General features: G+C 33.8%; 2 protein-coding genes across 9 annotated transcripts in view; both read left to right on the top strand.

Annotated features, from left to right (window-relative positions):
- Positions 1–2,465: 2,465 nt before the first annotated feature.
- Positions 2,466–16,593, top strand: LOC106106606 (disks large 1 tumor suppressor protein). Of its 8 annotated transcripts, none has more exons than XM_013287208.1 (18): positions 2,466–2,740; positions 3,243–3,460; positions 3,715–3,744; positions 4,428–4,655; positions 4,956–5,036; positions 5,309–5,557; positions 6,113–6,254; positions 6,674–6,939; positions 7,445–7,578; positions 8,218–8,337; positions 9,883–10,006; positions 10,305–10,413; positions 10,769–10,810; positions 14,300–14,449; positions 15,353–15,525; positions 15,825–15,934; positions 16,049–16,140; positions 16,439–16,593. In XM_013287208.1, exons 2-18 carry the CDS (start codon positions 3,386–3,388, stop codon positions 16,543–16,545), a joined length of 2,232 nt encoding a protein of 743 aa, XP_013142662.1. In that variant the 5' UTR covers positions 2,466–2,740; positions 3,243–3,385; the 3' UTR covers positions 16,546–16,593. The 8 variants fall into 8 exon arrangements, with proteins under 8 accessions (XP_013142662.1, XP_013142663.1, XP_013142658.1 ...); XM_013287209.1 differs by having other exon boundaries at positions 4,422–4,655; positions 9,883–9,997; XM_013287204.1 differs by having other exon boundaries at positions 4,422–4,655.
- Positions 16,594–19,916: 3,323 nt separating this feature from the next.
- Positions 19,917–22,373, top strand: part of LOC106106435 (phosphate carrier protein, mitochondrial-like) — a 3,921-nt gene continuing 1,464 nt past the window's right edge. Inside the window, exons 1-5 of the mRNA XM_013287014.1 lie at positions 19,917–20,025; positions 20,918–21,033; positions 21,217–21,325; positions 21,778–21,947; positions 22,258–22,371. Coding sequence (XP_013142468.1) covers positions 20,923–21,033; positions 21,217–21,325; positions 21,778–21,947; positions 22,258–22,371 — 504 coding nt within the window. The 5' untranslated portion in view covers positions 19,917–20,025; positions 20,918–20,922. The remainder of the gene's footprint in view (positions 20,026–20,917; positions 21,034–21,216; positions 21,326–21,777; positions 21,948–22,257; positions 22,372–22,373) is intronic.

Here is a 22,373-nt window from a genome sequence, read left to right as displayed (position 1 = left end):
GAAATAACGTTGTGGCTTTTGCAAACATCCCGCGGCCTTTTCATTTTGATAGTGAACTACGTGTATTGTGTTACTGTATTATCAACTTTATACAATAACTAGTTATTCGCGTGCGGCTTCATCCGCGTGAAATTATAAAAACTTTATTTTATTGTTTACATTTGTCTAATTCTCAATTGCAAGTGTCAACATTACCCATATAACATTGTTTCCTTAATGTTGGCAGCTTGTAGTTTATAGTTCCTTACTCATGAAGGTTTTTTTTTTCAATTTATTTATCCCCTAAGTTTAACAACGTCAAAATATATAGCCTAAAGCGTGTCGTACGTGTAGGGCTTTTTATGAAAGAAAATTATTAAAAAATGCTGTGATTGCGGACATCCTACGCCCACAAAGTAGTGTGTTTACGCTTTATTATGATAGTACAGATAAGTACTAATCCTTTAGAGCATGGATCTAGCGGGTAGGTAAACATATTGTTTTTAATTAATCATTCTAGTACTTGCGATATGCAGTTTTTTTTTTCAGTCAAAACAAGTGTGTAGTAATTAATTCCTTGATTCCTGCCTTAAATTGAATTGGACAAATTAAACTGTCGGAAAATTGCAATCAACTTGTAAAAAATTAAAAAAGATAAGGTTCGTTAGTGAACGAGGCAACAATTTCTGGACTAAAGTTTTATTTACTGCTGTTAATTTTCCGATACAGCCGGCATCAGCGGTCCATGAAACGAATTCGCAATATACCTTTTTGTGCAACGGCAGCAGTATTTTGATTGCGAAATATTTCCCATTGTATAGGCATAGACTATTTCATATTTTGTTTCCGACGTCTGCTCGAATAGTACTCTTTCACTTTTGTTACCTTTGAATCTGTTGCTTGAACAAAGATAGGTAATAAACGGTAGCTTGCCTTTCATATTAAAAGAAAATTTAATGAACGGGTTTTTAAGTTATTTATTGTAATTACGTTTATTTTATTTACCGGAAAGATGTACTTTTGTTTGATGACCATAAATAAAAAGAATAAGTTATTGATAAAATGTAAGAGTCAAAAGACTATCGATTTTAAATTTTTTAATTTCAATATCGTAGCGATTTTTCCGCTACAAAGATTTTGATATTATGTATTCTTTTGATTATATGTTAAACGTAAATATAGCAGTAATTCTACACGGTCGATGTTACCTTAACCTATTAAACCGGTCAATCGTAAATCAAACAATCGTCGTAAGGCAATTCTTTTTACTCGTGCATGTCGATCAATATTCCAACACCTGTACTCATATTAGATATTTATAGTTATGTACTAAAATAGTAATTACTTATTGATTTATCTACATATAGACGAGGTTGTAAAACTTTCATCCATAACCCTGACCCTTTACAATTTCTTACACTGGATTGTAGATTGTTTGTGGCGAGTAAATTATTTTTATTAATGAAAATTGTGTTATTATAAAATTTTAGTTTTAATGCAATGTTGATTTTTGTTTCAGATACATACAGAGGAAAGCGATTACAGATCTGTGTCGAACGCATTCCTACAGGACAACAACAGGAAAGACGAACACAGAAACGATGGCACTCCAGATTCAGGGAAGGTAATAATAATATAACAAGCTAAAATTAAAGTTAATGCTTTTTATAAATTGCGAAAGAAAAAAATGCTGAAATTTAGTTTTCTTTTAAAATTTCTACTTAATGACTTTTATTTTATAGGTGGGAACTATACCATCGATGTTATCGCCGAGCGGTGACATTGAAGAAAAAAAGGTAATCTCTATGATTTTTATAATTTTAAAATTAAGGTTTTGATTATAAGAAAAAAAAAAGATTTAGTATGCATAACATGCAAAGACGTACAAGAAAACTTGTGATTCAGGCATGAGGTGGTATTTCGCTTATGAAAATGTTAATTTAAAACTAATTGAATAAAAAGGCAAATTTTTAAGCTTTTATGTCTCCGCTTTAAAGTCTAGATCATGAGCCCAACTAGACAATAGAACAGCGTTCTAGTGACTGGTGACTATAATCGAACGTTGTTTTAAAAATAAATCTTTGTAAATCCAATAAAAATGTTAGAACACGTTGTAAATTCTTTAGCGTATTGGTATGTAGAGCACAATTTGATGCCAAAGCGTAATATTGTACTTCTACTGCATCTGCATCCTTACATTACAGTAAAGGCCTAAAGGCGGTCGTAAACATTACAATTTACTTTTATTATTGTTTTTGATAATTGCAACCAAATTCTTCAATTAGAAATGCCTATCATTACTATTAAAGTAAATACGAAAGATTAATTCAAAACATTTTGTGATAGAACTTTGTACATCTAGCTTGTAACTTTATGTTTTATAATAACGCCATCTACCGCAAAAATACTTTACCACTTCGGTGTTTACCGATACTTGATTCCGTTTTGATTTTTCTTTGATGACGTGACGGGACTGAACCAAAACGTTCAACAAGCAACAAGTGGTTGGTAATGGCGGATGGTTGGTGTTTCGCGTCCCGTAGTACTATTTATAACCTAAAATATAGTACAAGTTTTCAGCGATATGTACGCTAACGTTTCGCCGTTGTGTGGATTTGTGCTGTTAAATTTTACAATTGTGCCAATGTCGTACGGGTTGTGCGTTGATTGAAAAATACAACCAATAGATGAATTTTCAGTGAAATGATATCGCACATAAAATTTTGACATTCACACTGCTGATATTTCGTATTCGTTTCAAGTAAGGCCATATAATATACACTAATCTATTTTTAAACGTTTAGTAATTTCATTATAATTTGGGAACGTTTTCGAATCATCGGTGAGGCTAATGAGATTCCTAAGATAATTTTGCTTGTGACAATTCGCTGTGTTACTCGCTGATCGTTTACCCACTTACAACAAATACTTCCCAGCCCAGCAGTCTTATATTGCACGATAAATAACGTTACACGGACATTCTAATTAAAGTTCATCGCTTTGACATTCATACCATCCTATCATTGAACACAATCGGCGACAAACCAATAACTGCAAAGCTACACATCGTAATAGTATCACTATCAGAAAAGGGTTCGGCTCGATGATTATAACACTCATTAGATAAGGACTAGGTGCAATTTACGAAACAATCTAACATGTTAATCAGCTTAAATAATGGGAACTACTTACATGCAGGTGTTTTATTTTGAATATGGTCCTAGATGTTATAAACGTTGGTGCAAGCTAGACGTGGGTTCTAGGTAGAAAATGGTGCATGCCGATCGTCGCCCAGTACGGTGCTCAGAACAAGCACAAGTGTGTAACTAACAATGCATGCAGTGTACATAGTGTAGTGGAGAGATTGATATAAGTGCCCAGAGGCTATGCACACTCGTTCTTCAAAATGACAGAAAGACGAAAGAAAAAAACGCACAATGGATTCCTTCGAAAAGTATCCTCCCTGTTCAATCTTGACACGGTGAGTGAACCACCAGTGCTTGTATATTACTATTGTGACAGATAACAACTTGAACTACTGACCAACATTGCATGTTGTCCAAACATGTTTGCCATAGTGAAAGTAATTTCAAACATTCAAGTAGGTGAAATGCCACCTCAAATATGCCTCAATTTTAACTTTTGTGTCTATATCTTAACTTACATTAATTAGGTTATTTTATCATATTTATTTGTAATATTAGGGTGTGGTTATATGTGGTGTTCCATTTTCAGGCTCACGTTCCAACACCAGAAATGAAACAGGTAAGCTTACTTGCATTAGTTATTATCGAATCTAATAAATTAACTATTTTCCCTTTTCATACCAAAAATTATAAAGTGGCATACACACACTAATATCATACATAGTCTTGTAATACAATGTTATGAATTACATTTATGTTTATCAATGCTAATTAGTTATAAAATTGTTTGATAACAAAAAATGTTAGAAAAGCAAGCAATGGTTTATGTAATATTGTACTATGTGTTACAAATTAATTTATTATTCAATATTGTGTAATAGTATTAGCAAACTTATAATATCTAAAAAACATTCTATCAGACAACAATAAACTCATAATTCTTTATTTATTAAATGTTAATTATATACATCATACATGCAAAATATTTATTAAGTGGTATATGTTCATTATGTACATCTTAGTGTGGAAAGATTTAATGTCTGTATGATTCTTTATTATTCTTTTACTTATTAAGGGTGAGAATTTACCAAACAATATAGAATTTAATTAATTAATAGCCAATCAGCTGTAATTTTTTTTCATCCAATACATAAATGGGACATAAAGGTAGTAGATAATCATTAAGTAATTATGATTACTATGTTTACCAAACTGTGCAAAAAAGAGTAGGGACCAAGAGTCTGTAGAAGTTGATTAAAAAAAAAGTAATTCTATATCATTAATTTTTATTTGAAGTTACAGATAAATGGTATAGAAGGTGGTGGAACGGACCGGACAGTGGGTGAAGATGGATTTTTATATCTGACAGTAGCACTATCAAGAGCAGGAGGTGCAGGCCTTGGTTTCAGTATTGCAGGCGGCTCTGACAACCCACATGTGGCTGAGGATCCACTTATTTATGTTACCAAGCTTATCCCTGGAGGTGCCGCTGCCGCAAGTCAACTACAGATTAATGATGCTATATTGCAAGTAAGTTTTATTAATGGTAACATTTAATGCAATAAAAATTGTAGTAGAATTGATCATACAATGTATAAAAAATACTATTACAAATGTGTAAAAATAACCAATTAAAAAAAGTGTGTCAGTGTTATCTTTATGGGATAGAGGAATTAACCTTGATTGAAACTAAACAGAATTTTATAGGTTGCAGATTTGACTTTTATGTTGAATTACATAGTAATTTTATTTTGTATGTAGTTTATAAAATATTATTTAATTTTAACTATGACAAAATTTCAATATAGTAATATATTTATTTACATTTAGGTTAATGACACAAATGTTGAAAATGTGACTCATGCTGAAGCAGTAGATGCGTTAAAAAAGGCCGGCAACACCGTAAGACTGGTATGTTATTATCTATTAGTAAATATTACTGTACTGTTGTATTACTATTAGTTTTAAATATGATACTTTGTACTCAACGTGTATGTATGGGAAAAATCCATTAACCTGTAAATTAAAAGGCTTCTCCAATTATGTAGAATTCTGATCTTTTTTTTTTATATTTTATTTTGATCAAGAATTCATATGATTGTTTTTAATATATTTACTGTTCTCTATTTTTTTTAGCGTCTTAAAAATTATTCCATATTAATTTGATTTTTAAATATTTTTAGAAAATAAGGCGTCGTACTACCGAGGACACATTAACAGTACCAAGCATAACGAATAAAGAACAGGCGGTAGAGATAGAGTTGGTGAAAGGAGGGTCAGGTCTGGGGTTCAGTATAGCGGGCGGTGTGGGCAACCAGCACATACCGGGCGACAATGGTATCTACGTCACCAAGATAATGTCTGGCGGCGCCGCGCACCGCGACGGCCGGCTGAGGGTCGGCGATAAACTGCTCATGGTCAAAAACACATCGGTTAGTAATTAGTTGTAATTGTGTTACATATTTGTAGTGTTTAGTCATATTGTAAAATGTCCATCGACATGTCTAATTTTTGATAAAAAAAAACTGACAATTTGTTATGAGTTTTCTATTTGGATCTATATATTTGCCTATAGAGGTCCAAGTATATCTTTTTTGAATTAAATCATGTTTCTTTTACAATTTATATCTTGCTTCCTAAATGCTTCCTGTATATACACAATTTGAAAATTTGATATGAATATACTTTCCGTAATAGAAAAGATTTTGCGGTGACATACCTAATTCTGGGAGAAAAATCACCCTCATAATTCTGGTATGCCTCATAGGCTGAAGATTAAAGCCATATTTGTACACTAACTTTCGTCCGCGACATATTAAAAAAAACAAAAGTGAGTAGTCTATATGTTCTTCCGGACCATCCTCTACGTCTATATCAAAATTCATTAAAATCCGTCCAGCAGTTAAGGCTATAAACTCTATCATCCATCCATCCATTTAAACTTTCGCATTATGTATGATGTATTGTGTATTATGATACTCTGTTAGAAAGGCGACGTGAACCTGGACAACGTGACGCACGAGGACGCGGTGAGCGCGCTGAAGGCGTCGGGCGAGCGCGTGCAGCTCGTGCTGGTGCCCGGCCCCCGCCACGGACAGCCCTCGCCCAGGACCTCGCGAGCTAACACACGTAAGTTATTAATTTTTACACTGTTTCAGAGAAAACTAGCCTTATTACCATGTTTGTTGAACTTGTGTATAACATTATAACATTTATTTTGCCAGGTTCACACTTGGTCAGTAGCGTTAAATGACTGGACTGGCATTCGACTGGCTTGATGCTTTGTCAGCTACGCCATCCAATTGTACTTGCCAAATGTGAACCAGGCATCAAAATAACTTAAAACTATTTAGGCCGATTTCAAAAATTGTTTGCCCATTAAAAATATATCTTTGTTATCAACTAGTAAACTTAGGCTATTTTTCCTTATATCTAAATTTCACGCAGACAGGGTCGCGGGCGAAAGCTAGTAGTTCATATTGTGAAAATATGGGTTGTTGGTTCCACCAATCTGTTTGAACACATTTCATATGAACTATCCATTTCAGCATCAAGCACGGCCAATTCTCTCCGACGTGAGGACGTAACGGACGGTAGTGAGGAGCCGCGTGTCGTAGAACTGGAAAAAGGTCCTCAAGGGCTCGGCTTTAATATAGTAGGAGGTGAAGATGGACACGGCATCTATGTCTCCTTCTTACTCGCCGGAGGGCCGGCAGAGAAGTCAGGGGAGTTGCGCCGGGGAGATAGATTACTTGCAGTCAACGATACGGATATTACGCACGCGACTCATGAATTAGCGGCAAAGGCTTTAAAGGTATGTAAAATGTTCATTGTTTTAGATTCTTTATGCTGCTAAAATTGTTGTATAAAAAACACTTATTAAATGGTTATAAACATCCAAACTATATGCCAATATATTTTTTTCGGAAAGCCTATTTCCAAAATAATAGAAATTAAATAACTAAATCAATTTGATGCATTTACATTTTAAAGTGTATTTTAAAATACAAACAAGGTATTTTACGTACAAAATATTTTTTTCACAACGCGTTTTCTAAACAATCGCAATCGTGATTGTGGATAATATTATGAGTTATTGCAGTTGTTATGAAAATGTGTTAATAATTAAAAGTACAATGCTCTAACATTGTTATGTAAATATAACATGATACCTTTTTTGCAGCTCAGAATTTTGTAAACAAATATGTGAACTCAATTTTCTCAACCTATTTACGATGTTATGTTGATATTTTTAGGGTCTAATATTCCTTGACACAGTCATTTGATATTTATAAAATGTCTTTTTTTATTATTTACAGGGCACAGGACAGAATGTAAAATTGACAGTAGTTTACCGGCCGCAGGAATACAATAAATTTGAAGCTCGAATCAACGAACTCAAACAACATCATACGCTTTTAAGAACGTCACAAAAACGATCGCTTTATGTCAGGTAAGAATGTTAAAGGCCACTCATATAAGCATAAGTCACGAGAGTCCCTTAGTATCGATTTTAAAGACACTAAAAAAATTTAAAATTACATTTAGCGTCTCTGTGACAGAGAGTAGTCTTTATATTCTGAAAGTCAGTTATTATACTATCTGTGTGTGAACAAAGTGTCAATTGAGTCTTTTTAAAATAACAATGGGCCAATTGACTTATGACATTTTTTTGTTGTCAACTTCTGTGACGTAACTCGTGAATCATCAATCATTTTATATTCAGTATTGTTTCTTCATTATGTAACATTTAAAATTTGATTGAACTTGTAATTAATGTTTCTTTCTATGTTCTAATATTATGTTTATTCTTAATATCATAAAGAGAAAAGATTTTTATTGTTGTATGATAAACTCAAAAACTACTAGACCGATTTCAAAAATTCTTGCAACATTAAAAAGCTAAATTATCACTGAGTAAGATAGGTTATGTTTTTACTAATGTTTTTTTATTCCTTGTGGACAAGATTGTGTGTCGTATTTTTGTCGTAAATTATTATTTATTTGTTCAAATATTGAAATAAGCAAAGTCATTATATATTACAGTTTTAATTTTATTACGTAATGTTAACTTAAATGTATATTTCCACAGAGCTCTGTTTGACTACGACCCGGTGAGAGACGACGGCTTACCTTCGCGGGGTCTGCCCTTCCGCTACGGAGACATTCTCCATGTCACAAACGCTTCCGATGACGAATGGTGGCAAGCCAGGTGATTATACTTAGTATAAAGAGGAAAAGTATATTTTTGTATGAAATAATTCAAAAACGACTGGGCTGTTTAAAACATTCTTTCATCAAAAAAGCTACGTTATCGCTGAATAACGGCTGTATTTTTAAATTGCACATAGACGAAGTCGTAAGCAACAGCTAGAACATGTTATTTGGTATCAAATATAAGAATAATAAGAATAAGGATTTCTTTATTCCACACTAAATACATTTTAGTGTTGCCTTGGCTTCTTAACTTGGAGAACTGTTTTTTAAGAAGCCTTCCCTTACAAAATGATATTCATGTTTAGTGTGAAACAATACAATTAAAAGTTATTTAGACTGACGAAATACATACAAAATAATATATTTTTTCATATTAAATTTGAAAAAATAATGTTTTTGTTTCCTGGTCGTAGAATTCCTTAGTTTGAGTAAAGATAACATACATATGTGGACAATAAACTTCCTGTATATTTAAAAAGGTGCAAAAAGGCCTTATGTTTTGTTTATTGAACGCAATTGCTTAATAAAATTGAATAGTTTTAATGTGTTTGCGCAACAATTATATTGCGTCTATGTTACTAATTGGAATGCATCTGACTGTTAGTGTATAATTGTCATTTAGTTAATGTGATTGGAATAATAATAACTGAATTGTTTATAAGCATTTGCAAATTAAGAAGATTTCACACGATCTGATAGTGAAGAGGTTCAAACAAATAAGTTACAAAATACTATAAATGTAAACTAAATTTACAATTCACTAGCTTTTGCCCACGACTCCGAGTGGTATTTAAAAAAACACTTCAGACTGTATTCTACATCTATGCCAAATTTCATGCAGATCCGTTGAGTCGTGAAAATGCCTTCTAACATCCATCCATCCATCTAAACATTCGTAATAGTAATTACATAGATTTATAAGTTTTACGCAGATCATTTTAATATAATTGTAACAATCATATGGAACATGAGATATTCAAAAATATTTCTTATTTAATGCTAACAAGGATCGAAGTCGCAGGACGCCAACCAAACCAGTTCGTACTATTTCACTAATAATCTATTGACACCAAAACAAACAATATATTTAATGCTGCACACGCTTTAGTATTATTTCTAGCGCATGTGCGCATTATTCAAACCTTATATGGTGAAGGCATGCCACCTTGCATTTGACAAACAATGTGACCGCATAACTAAACAATTTATTACATTTACTATGTGTTAGTGAAATACAAAGTATCAAGATAATTGTTTTGATTGTATTGATCAAGTTTTAAATTAAATTTTGACTTAATTGTTAGAAATGTCAAAAAAATATTTATACACATTACAAAAAAAAAACAATTACAGGAGAAACCGAAGTTAACAAGATAAATAATATAAAAATAAACCAGAGTATTAAAACGTTGGAGGCCTCTGCCAACTGGCAGATAGCTGTTAAGAAAAAAATTGTGTACCTAGTTTATAAGTTCTTTGTAAGGTATTCTGAATAAAAGGCTATTTCATTATAATAAGAATTAATAATGATGTTGTTCAGACGCCTGGACACGACGGAAGCGGACGCGATCGGCATCATCCCGTCGAAGCGTCGCTGGGAGCGCAAGCAGCGCGCTCGCGACAGGCAGGTCAAGTTCCAGGGACAGGGCACGCCAGTAAGTACTGTAAGTTCATATCTTTCATTTATTTTTGGCCTTTTTTTATGAATTTAATGAAAAGACAGGTGTGGTAATACAGGTAGGCAACTTTACCGCTTTAGTTTTGAAAGTAAATAATAGATGGTGCTTATTTCCATGTGTCAAAACGATTGCGCTTGCGTTCGTAAACAAGCTCGTGCAAATTAAAATTTTATTTCAATTTTGTCTACTCAGTTTCTTGGTTTTGACGTTTTAATGGTTTTGAATTCGTTTTTTGAATGATTTTAATGATTTTTTAATACAACATCTGTACTAAATGTTACAGAGCCAATCGACGCTTGAGAGAAAAAAGAAAACTTTATCATTCAGCAGAAAGTTTCCGTTCATGAAGAGTCGAGAGGATGGTAAATCAGAAGATGGTTCGGATCAAGAACGTAAGTTTTTTTTATTATAGTTCTTATCTTACTTCTTACTATAATATTATAAATGAGAAAGTTTACATAGATGGATGTTTGTTAGAGTCTGTACCCTTAGCTGTTGAGCGGATGAAATATATGATGAACGGATGAAAAAAAAAAGTAGCACAGAAGTAGTACTTAGTCTGAAAGAATCCACAGACTTATTAAGTTTTTTTTTTAAAGTAGGCAGTCGCGGGCAAAAGCTAGCGATTTCATAAAAGATATGATTGGAATAGGATGCCATAGTTTAATTTATCATCCTTATATACTGACCGATGTTATATTAGTGTTTTTTAAATTTTAACGTATATTTGTGTTTTTTTTTTTGCAGCTTTCATGCTATGTTACACGCAAGAGGATACCAATGCGGATGGTAAGTCATTTTTTATATACACCTATATTTTACTTTTTCTATCGCTGTTTATCATAAGTAGGTTTTCATAGTTTCGCCGTTTTTACACAATCGTATTACAGTTGTTCTAAAGAGTTATTTAATTATTTTATTTTTATTGTCCCATGTAGATTTAAGTTAATGTTTTATTTATTACAATGGTTTGTTTTATTAAATTTTATTACATTTATTAATATTTCAGAATATCCCAATATGGTTAAACTATATATTAATTTCGTATACGTATATTTATTATTATTTTTAGTAATATATATAGTCTTCGTATATTTCAAGTATTATGTTATGTATAAGAAAATATTAAAGTTACCTTTAATTTTCATGTACCGAAATATCTATGACAAAACTATTTCTTTTTGTAACTGAATGTGAGGGTAATATATGATGTTTTTGTACATGTAATTCGGATGTACAAGTCAAGAGTTAAATTTTATATAAATTATTTTGAAAATCACAGATACTGATATACCATCGATATTGTACTAACGCGCTGGCTACATTCGTGCAGGCTACAAATGTTATTTACATAATAATTATTATCCTTCGTATTAATTTAAAGGTAAAATTAAACAAATACGCGTCAAATACATGGCGGCCATATTGATATTTAAAATTTATAGTCTTTGTGAAAAATATGAGTCAAAATTAATGATTTTGAGGTAATGTGCGAGGAAAAATTCTATTACAAGATTTTTTTTAGAAATACACAAGTTTAATCGTAAGTTGCACTTGTTTATGGTTTAGGGTTTTGATTGTAATTAAAACCCAAAGATTACAATAACGCCCTAGACCATAAACAACTGAAACTTACGAATAGGTACAATTTACGATAGGATATCGATAAGAAACATTTTATAATGATCTCTTGAGATAGGTTAATTATTAGAATTATATTTTACAGTGAAATATTTATTTTATAAAATATTATATTTAAAGCATTAATCTATTGAAATATATTTATTGTGTGAGATGCATCAGCATGGTTTCACAATATCCTGGTAAATGAGAACTTTGATAATTGGAATTTAAGTAGATATTATATCCTTATGTAGTTTAGATTGACCTAATTTAAGTATTTTTAAGGATTATAAAAAGTTTTAACATGTCACAGAGTATACACAAATTTTGAGGTTATATTAAGAAATTATGTTCACAGCATATATGATTTAATACTTTTATTTAGGAAAATTGTGAAATTGTTAATTTCATATTTAAGTTAAATGAATTATCCTTGTTTATGGAAAGAATTTAATTGTTTATTTTAAGTTTAACTTAAAAAACCTTACGATAGACTGAAATAATATATTGATGTATGGCAGTTAATTGTATTACGTAATAACTAATTTATTATATCATGTCTAATTATATTAATAATAGAAAACCCGTTTGGTTGTTTTAAGTAAGTGGATTATCTAATTTACTTTTAAATCCGCTAGCCACAATATACACTTAGCGTCATGCGACCAGCTGTCCTCGGTGTTGCCAGATTTGTACAAGATTAAATGGCTGCATGTTAGCTTGCTTATGTAATAAAATATGTAAACGTTTTAACTTAGCTTCGATGTAGCAACTACAGCAAGTAGTCGGGTGTATTTTTTTCTTTTTAATTAACATTTTCGTCAATGGAGTGTGTTGCCAAAAAAAAGGTTATAGGTGTAGAAAATAATTTGATGGATATAAATAGATGGCTGAGTGTACTCTATCTAGGTATTAATATTCGCTTTGCACAGCTGTGTCGTTAGACATCGAAGTATTCGTGAGACTGGTTCGCGGCACTGTTCGGTTCGGACGGCGTTCGGTGTTCGGCCGCGCCGTGCTTCTGTCCATCAGAAAACACACACACCTGTTCTCATCCCATTATTGTCTTTTTATTTGCACCTTGTGTTCTCAAGCGCTATTTAAAAATAATAAATTTGCTACCAAATTAATGAAAACATCTCTCGATCTTTGCAAAATAAATTCCAAGTTGTGCAATCGAATCCTTGTTTTGGCCCATACGGTATCATGTAGAATGTTTTTAAATGTACATAACGTTAATTTTTCTACGTGTAGGGGAAATCTTGTACCGAGTGGAACTTCCCATGATGGAGGAGATAACGCTCATATATCTCGAGGACGAGAGTAAGTTTTGGGAGTGAGGCGTAGCTTGCGAGTGCCGTAGCGGATTACCTTACCTCCCGCATTCTGGTTATGATCATCAATTTAGAGACGTAGTTATTCATTTTCAAATAACACTTCGATCTTTTTTTACTATTGTTTATGTCATCTTAAGTTTTTTTCCGTATTTTTTATTTTTTCCTAATTCATACAAGGCGATAAATCTAATAGCCTATCCGCACACGAATCTCTCGTCATCGAAGCTCACGATGTTTGAAATCCATTTCGTAATAAAATCGATTCCGGACCGCCTCAGTCGAGTCAGTATCGATTAGCTCGCGGACGACTAGTCGGAGGAGGGCGCGGGAGGGCCGGAGGGCCCTTGCCATACGCGGCTTCGCACGTATGAGCTTCGCCTGTAGCCGCCTCCCGCACGTCACCAGCATGCCACGACACGTGCGGCCATCACATTCACATCACCATACGGGCTTGTTTTATCAGTTGATTTATTACCAGAGCTCTACTACGCTGGGTTTCCTTTTCAACATCAAATGTATTCCGCTTCGAACACATAGACGCTGTAATTATTTTATTAGCCTAGTCGTTGCAAGGTGTTTTCTTTTATGTATTTTCGCTTTTATTTTTTTTTTACATAAAAGTATTGTGATTATAAGCCAGGATTAACTGTTAAAAAGTTTGTTTTAATCCTGTCTCTTATTCGATATATTTAGCTAAAAATTTTAGCATGAGTGACTTATAGTGTACATTTTAATTTTGGCTTTATGTAAGTACTTTATCTGGTCGGTGACTAATTCGAACTCACTATTAAGAAAAACGCCAAAGTGACAAGATATGTACTTACGAAAACGCTTATACGCGTGAATATAAGACAAGTGCATTGTCACATAAAATTAGTGCGAAATAATTTTCACTCAGCCTGTCATTGTCCAGTTAAGTAAGAAAAGAGACATTATGAAATTGAAAACCGAATTAAAAACATTAAGAATGATAGAATAGGTCCAAAAAACTAGACTAGTCACCTAGCACGCCTCGCACGAATATCTACGATTTATTACATTTGTAATTGAATAAGGTTTTATTAAGCAAATTCATTGTTTCTTATTGTTGCCATTTTATATATATAATTGAAACTAAGGCATGGTATACAAGGAATTTGTTTCAATAATTTAGTGTAGACGAGTTTGTATTTTTTAATGTATTTTATCTACACTTACAATTGGAAAATAGACAAGGTTCTGATAGAGAACTGAAGAAATTGATTTTTGAGGTTTTATAGATTATATAAATATTGTTGATTTTATTTAGTGTGGTGGTGAGTTTTGTTTTTTTTTACAGGCCAAGATGAGAATGTGCTATCGTATGAGACGGTACAGCAGTTGACGATAGCGTACACGAGGCCGGTTATTATCTTGGGCCCTCTCAAAGACAGGATCAATGATGACCTCATATCAGAGTTTCCTGACAAGTTTGGAAGCTGTGTGCCTCGTAAGTAAATATATCAATTAATTCTAAACGTCTATATCATACTTCTTACTAATATTATAATTGTGAAAGTGGAGATGGATGGATGTTTGTTATAGTTTAAACGGCTGAACGGATCGGGATAAAATTTGGAATAGGTGTAGAATATACTTTTGAAAAACACATAGGAAACTTACCATTGGTTTTTTTAATTCCACGGAGGACGGGACGGAGTCACGGGCAAAAGCTAATTTAATATAACTAAACAACATCTAGTACAGTTTTTTATAGTGTAATTTGTATTTTGGTCCTCCGAGCATCAATGGTATTATAATCGATATATTTATATACTATTTAATGCCTAAATACATTTATATTTATATAGCATGATATTCTAGTATCAGTTGTAATATAATATAGAATTACATCAGTTGGATGCGAGTCAATGTGTGTTGCATGTGCTAATGTCAATCAGAGATAAGGAAACAAAGTCCGAACGTTACAAATGACCTTATTGTTGTTTGTAGGTAATTATTTATAGAATTGAATTAATATTTTAACATCGATAGCATATATGTAGGCGTCTCGTTTGCTTGGTAATTCTGTGCTTTCAGGAAAGTTTTTTCGTTTTGATGGAACAAAGCTGACGCAAATCTTTCTTGACTTATACACATTAGACTTAAAAATCTAATACTGTCTACGTCAATTGACTTTAATTTTTAACTTATCAAAGCATTCGTATTTGTCTAGAAAAGGATATCCAAATGTAGTCTATATAGGTGTGTCCTATACATGTAGATATTTTAACATGTGATGTTTTATATGTTAATAGACTTGTCTTTTTATATGTTTAACTTCTTAAAACTTTTGTATTTGTCTAAAAAATGTTATCTAAATGTATTTTACATAGATGTGTGGTATGTGCAGATACAACGCGGCCGCGTCGTGATTACGAAGTGGACGGTCGTGACTACCACTTCGTGTCGTCGCGGGAGCAGATGGAGCGCGACATACAGAACCACCTGTTCATAGAGGCCGGACAGTACAACGACAACCTTTATGGTACCTCCGTCGCCTCTGTGCGGGAGGTAGCTGAGAAGGTATGTTATACATGTAAGGAAGACTTACCGCTACACACGTTTAAGTTTATCTGAACAGTCCGATTGCTCAAATCAATATAACAAAACTAGACTTACTCTATACACGTTAGATCTAAACGATCCGACTTTAGATAAATATGAGCGTGTGTAGCGGCCTTAAGAGTTCTTCTTCATGATCGTAAACTAAGATCTTTAAAAAACTAGGCATTCAATAAAAAATCCTATTACACATTTGTACGTCATGTGGGAATGTCTTTATTTTTTAAGATAGATAGAAGTTTTTTTTTGTTCAATTTCAGGGCAAGCATTGCATTTTGGACGTGAGCGGGAACGCCATCAAGAGACTGCAGGTGGCGCAGCTCTATCCCATTGCCATATTTATTAAACCAAAGAGTGTAGAGTCTATTATGTGAGTAATGTCTCGTTGTCTAACCAATTAATTTAAAAACTGATCTATTTTTCTTTTATATTTGGTTTACTTTTAAAAATTGACAAAATAAATGAAAAATAATTTGTATTTCAGGGAGATGAATAAAAGAATGACTGAAGATCAAGCGAAGAAAACGTACGAACGAGCGCTGAAAATGGAACAAGAATTCGCTGAATACTTTACAGGTCTGTATGGTCACACTGACCATATTCGGCCGGATGTATGGAATCATTCTAAATTCTTTGGATTATGTTGATGAAATTTGATATAATGATTAATTAGTCTTGAATAACGGCCATTCGCGTAGTTTAGTTATGATGGCTAAGAGAGATGTATGGAAGAACGCATTGTGTCGACAGGGCCGACCCCCTCTGTAGGGACAAGCGCAGGTTGATGATAGATTAGTTTTGAATAAGCCAAACCCACGCTGTTTTCTTTAATTTCGCAAGCTATAGCTATAAAATCTAATTTAATTGTTCACAGCGGTGGTGACCGGCGATACGCCTGAAGAGATCTACGCGAAAGTGAAGGCGGTCATCACTGCGGAGAGCGGACCCACCGTGTGGGTGCCGCGCCGCGACCCCCTGTGAGACGCGCCCCCCGGCGACCGCCGCGCGCCCCCCGGCGACCGCCGCGCGCCCCCCGCCGCGCACCCGCCGCCCGCCGCGCCCCGCACCCCCCGCACACCGCGCACCCCGCGCTCACCCCGCACGCCCCGCACAGACAACACCATCGTCGACTGGGACTTCAACACGCTCAACTACAGGAAACGAAGCAAACGACCTTCTATATTCGTCTTCTAATCTTTGGCGTATTTTAAAGACATTCAAATATATATAGAGGAGGCATAGGTCACACTTCACTTGAGACTTTTTTTTTTACATGTCTCACTAACGCTATCTTTTGGTAGATCTTCAAAACATCATGTCAATAAAATTCATTAATTAATTGTATTTAAATGAAATGCCATTAATGTCACTAAATTATATTCAAATTATTTTATTTTGTGACACTGCTTAGTTTATTTTATAACAAAAGATGGAGATTATAATTTTGTAAAATGTTTTATAACTATCAATACTAGGACATGAGGTGGTACTAAACTAGACAACTAACATAGTACCTTATAAAGTAATTACCGGTAAAAAAATGTTTTTCACTATGTCTAGTCTATATATTTTTTAAATGTCTTTGATTCTGAGTGAGTTCTGTTTAAAGAGTTGGGGAAAAATACCTCTTCCGCTTCTCCTTGGGGGTTTAATGTAGACAATTGTTAAGGTTTTAAATCTTTATATGAACGTAAGTCGAATGTATTTGTGACGCGGGAACAGAATCTCGGATGTTATTGTCGATGACGACGCTCTATTGAGCAAGAAAATTGAAGCAATACTTTTGTTAGCATAAAGTATCATATCGAAACTAGTTTTATGGAATTTTCTAGTTTTGTCTTAAGGTGTATTTATACATTTTAAACCAATTTCGGTAGTGAATGACTACGATAAATTAATTCAATTTTACATTGTTTTTAATATAAATTGTGGTGATCGTTTGGCTTGCATGATATTGTAGAAAAAGGCAATTAGTTGTCTGTTATTGCTGATATTTAAAATTTTATCATGTTAAAATAAGATCGCAAATATGATACTTTATAGCTAACGGCTTGTTTTCACACTGTAGAGAAACATGTTTTCCCACAAGTGTTGGATAGTGTAAACTGCGAAGCGCCGTCGGTCAGTGAGCGTTCGGCACGTCTAGAGTAAGTACGTTTTCAATTTCTTATTAAAATGTAAATTTTCACTCGTGCGTTGATCCTAACGGCTTTCACTGTAGACTAATGCTTTATGTTCGTGCAAATTATAACATCCTAGAGGGTGATGCATTGTTGACTATACAATTTTATTTATTGACATTATTAAGGCAAATTATGCTTGTATTAACTATGTAAATTGTATATTATATAAATTAAATAAAAAAAATATTCATGTTATTTTTAATCGGATCGCTCGGGATTGCCGAGCGCTAAGAAATTACTATTAAATATAAATTATGTACACGTAAAGTGATTGCGTCGAATTCACGGTGCACTGAGAATGTTGAATGTTACAAACTAGCTGTATTAGTTGTTTACTTGAGGCGCGGTCGCCGCCGCTGACCTGCTTACACTGGCATACACTGCGCTAACTGGGTGCGTTTCCACTGACGCTAACGATATAACGCAGGTAGTAATCAATATGTTACATATAAGACAAAGTACAAGATATCAACGTCCAACAAACAGAATGTCTTACGAATATCAGTAAATTTATCAGTGGAAACGACCCTTTACGTACATTCCAGTGTAGATAGATCAGTGGGTGCGAGTGTACCGTGTAGTTGAGCCCACCTCCCGCGAGCCGCATGGCCCGCATGGTCTGCATGGCCAGCATGGCCTGCATGACTAGCATGGCCCGCATGGCCTGCATGGCCCGTATGGCTAGGCTAAGACGTATTATAATGTAATCACAATTATTTGCTCAAGCGGCAATCTGTTTAGTAGTCATTGAATCTCATCCACATTCGGCGACGTGCGAACTCGTTTGTTGGTTATAGTAAGCAATTGTGTTACGGTGTGTCACCACCTTTATAGTGTTTGACATTAATTTATTATTGAGAATTTTATTTTCATACGCAAATAAAAATGGCCCATCTGCAAATATGGCCCTGACGGCACGGAAACTTAACACTAAACCGTAGAATTCGACGGTCGTGACATTAGAATACATATTGTTCATTACAAAGAACGAAAATGTGTATTTTTACGACAGTGGAATACTACGATACTTCGTGCTGTACGCTGTACTTAACAGTTCACTAGAGGAGCATTTGTGCATATTTGTAGGTCTCTGCCATGACATAGTGTAGATTGACAAAGTTACGACTGACATTGTTTGAAATTTGATACATCCTTATTGACGAATAAGGAACCTATCAAAAGTTACCAAAGTTCAGCGGTACAGTCAGCGTCAAATATTGACAAAAATAAATTTGAACACAATGTGAAAGACAGATCTAGGAAGCATTTAATTACATTTTATTTTAATATGCTACTATTGGAATTGAAAATAGTTTTTATCAGTAGGTGAAATGGTTTTGACGCTGACTGTACTTTTTCGATATTGGCATTACGTGTTTCATACTCAGTTATGTACTTAAATCGAATGTATTTATTCTCTCCCCAACAGTTCAGTTGGTCGTGGTCTTTGTTTTACAATTGCATGTAAATAATCATATTTTATCGTTTTAATTCCTCAGTATTTTATTTAGAGACATGAAGTTTTCTTCGATGTACCCGTCAATATTTAGTCAGTGGGGTGCACATTGTAATGCTAAAAGTTTTATTTTAATTTATGCATTAAGTTAATTCGACCTGATGTTTTAACATAATTGTGAAAATGATTTTTTTTTTGTTTTAATAGCTATTTATTTTATATTAAGAAGATATTGTATTCGATTAATTGTTATGCATTGTGTAAATTAATAAATTTAATGATGACTTTTTAACAATTTAGTGTTTTAACATTTTATCGAGAAATCCCATATTTGCAGATGTACAATGTTTATCAGTTAGTGATGTTCAATAGACTAGTTTGAATAAAATTATTTACGTTGAAAATTCTACTTGGTGTTGTTATTTACAATACATTCCTTTTGTATCACCTGGTTGCATAACGGTTAGTGGGATTCAAAGTAAAGATATCTAGGTTTTTAAATTTCGAATAAAAAAGAAATGTATGTGAATACAAATTGTTTCTAGTTTGTAATTACTTCCAGATTTGCTTTTCTTGAAATAATTCCATTTAAATTAATAACTTAAATAAGTTTTTTGGGATTTCATGATGATTTTAAAATGTTGCCAGAATTATATGAAAATAAATTAAATATAATGTTCACGTGATTATATAAATGCCGATATCTGGATTTACGTGTAGACGAATGGAATTAAAGATATCGGTCGATTATCAAGATAATGTAAGATTATTCGGTAGTGCGGTGAGGACTGCCGAATTGTTGATATCAATTTAAAACTATAGGTAAGTGTTTTTCCTTTTATTTTATTACATAACATCAATATAGGACGTTATATGTGTATGTTAGGTTGGGATTCAATTTAAATTATTTAGATCTTTCGATTTACTGTATTACCTTTGCTTAACGTACCGGTAAATTACAAGGTTACTAGGTCAGGAGCAATTACACGTGGCCCTTTAATCTCTTATACTCATCGAGATGGTGGGTCCTTTATAAAATGATTACAGGGGTCCCTAAAAATGTCAATTATTAGGTATTCCAGTACTGATTTACATAATGACATATAACAATTAGTAGAAAAGACATATTCCTACTTTAAAGGCCGGCATTTTTAGTTCCCTTGACGTTGAGGATGTCCGTGGAGGTCGCATGGTATGGAAGCGGATCCGCTGCCCCTTTTTCTGTAAAAAAAAACTTGCATATAAAAATTTCAACATGTAAATCCGCACTGTTTAGGTATCGCTTTTTAAAAATCGATATGTGCGTAACTCAATTACATAGTGATCTAGATATGCGACATGGATAATTGAATTAGATTTTCACTCAGCTGATCATACGAGTAATGTGTACAGTTACAGAGTTAAGTGCAGTGTTTTAAAATATTTTCAGGTAATGTGTTTTACATTAGTGAACTGCATAAAAGTGGCCACAAAAAAAATAATTCCTGAAATCAATATAGAAAAAATCAATAATAATTTTTTTTTACATAACAGATTGTAAATTTTAAGTAAATTACGACCGTCTAAGCATGTTACCTGGTATACTGGTTCACGCCCTTTTATATAATTCAGATCAATTTAAAGCAGCGGTTATATCTCGAGCAGTATAGACAAGTTTGTGCAAAAATATTGTCACAGTAGAGCAATACCTATTTTTGATTATGTATTTGTTTAGACACAATGTTTGCGTCACTTCTGGAGGCAGCCCGCAAGTCCCCGTTCCACGGGCCCCTGACACCAGCCTTGTGCGATGCCAATGAGCTCGCTCCCGCACTCACAGAAAGTGTACAGGTTGACTATTATATCTCTGTCTGTAAATTTTTCGTGGAATTAAAAGACTGCCAACCAGCACTACTGCTGTCGTTGACACTGATTTTGTTTCGGAGTTACATTATGTTGTTGGTTACCTATTATTGAATACTTGTTAGCTATTTATATTATCAAAAACTGTTCTTAATGTGATATCTGTACCAGCCCATCCAGACAATAGTTGCTTCGTCAGAGCCGGAGCAGACGTACTCGTGCGAGTTCGGCTCCGCCAAGTACTTCGCGCTTTGCGGTGTCGGCGGTCTACTGTCATGCGGTAAGTTTTCTTTTTAACATACAAAATGTATCCATTTATCGTAGGCTTTCTTTTGCTGTCGAACTTGTACAATAAACGTATTATTACTAGTTATCAGTTAAAAAATCGTTTTAAACATTTCAGAAATAACGATGTGAAACTCATTATTAAAATACCTGCACTTCAAGGATACCGTTACTTTTAATGTTGGTTTTTATTATATAAATGTTATCCGTATATGCTGCATGTTAAATCAGAGCATGCGCTTCAAAACGGACATGAACTTGACAATATCCTCAACGTTTATCGCTCAAATTTGATTAACGCGGACAAATTTGTATCTTATCGAAATTGAAAAGAATATTTTAAAACCTAACGTTTACCTCATTCCTTAATGCCTTCTTCCATTCTATGCTATTGTATGTTTTTCTTCGCACGAATTTAGAAGTATTATCATATACATTTTTTATCAGGCTTAACCCACACGGCGGTGGTGCCTCTGGATCTGGTGAAATGCCGGCTGCAGGTCGACCCAGACAAGTACAAGAATGTGATGAACGGTTTCAGATTGACTGTGGGCGAGGAGGGCGTGCGCAGCTTAGCTAAAGGCTGGGCGCCCACATTAATTGGGTACTCGCTGCAGGTAACAGAAATCACGTAGTGAACGGACAAATTATTTTTATAACATAGATAAAACATAAACAGAAATTGAGTCTCGTCTATTAATAAAGTACAGTACAAAATTAGCCTCATTTTTAGTCGATCAGGATAATTCAAAGATAATCAAAAAGTCCGAAATACCGTATAAATGGCGTTCAATCTATTTAAAATTTCCTCGAATAACTTAATTAAAATAGTCTTCGAAACGTTCAAGAAAATTCGACTATTGAGTGAATTATGTGAATGAAGTTCTAATTATTTTAACTATTGTTTAAAGTGTAATTCTTCGACAGGGTCTCTTCAAGTTTGGTCTGTACGAGTTGTTCAAAGTGGGCTACTCGGACATGTTGGATGCGGAGACTGCTTACGTGTACCGCACCTTCGTCTACCTCGCTGCCTCCGCCTCTGC

Source organism: Papilio polytes, unplaced genomic scaffold, assembly GCF_000836215.1.
Source record: "Papilio polytes unplaced genomic scaffold, Ppol_1.0 DF822178.1, whole genome shotgun sequence".
NCBI classification, from domain to species: domain Eukaryota; kingdom Metazoa; phylum Arthropoda; class Insecta; order Lepidoptera; family Papilionidae; genus Papilio; species Papilio polytes.
This window is presented reverse-complemented; position numbering and strand designations above follow the sequence as displayed.

Coding starts and splice junctions, on each gene's coding strand:
- LOC106106606 (XM_013287204.1), top strand. CDS start 3,386: ATGACAGAAAGACGAAAGAAAAAAACGCACAATGGATTCCTTCGAAAA. Junction 3,745..4,421: donor CAACACCAGAAATGAAACAG/GTAAGCTTACTT, acceptor TTTTATTTGAAG/TTACAGATAAATGGTATAGA. Junction 10,414..10,768: donor AGATGGTTCGGATCAAGAAC/GTAAGTTTTTTT, acceptor TTTTTTTTGCAG/CTTTCATGCTATGTTACACG.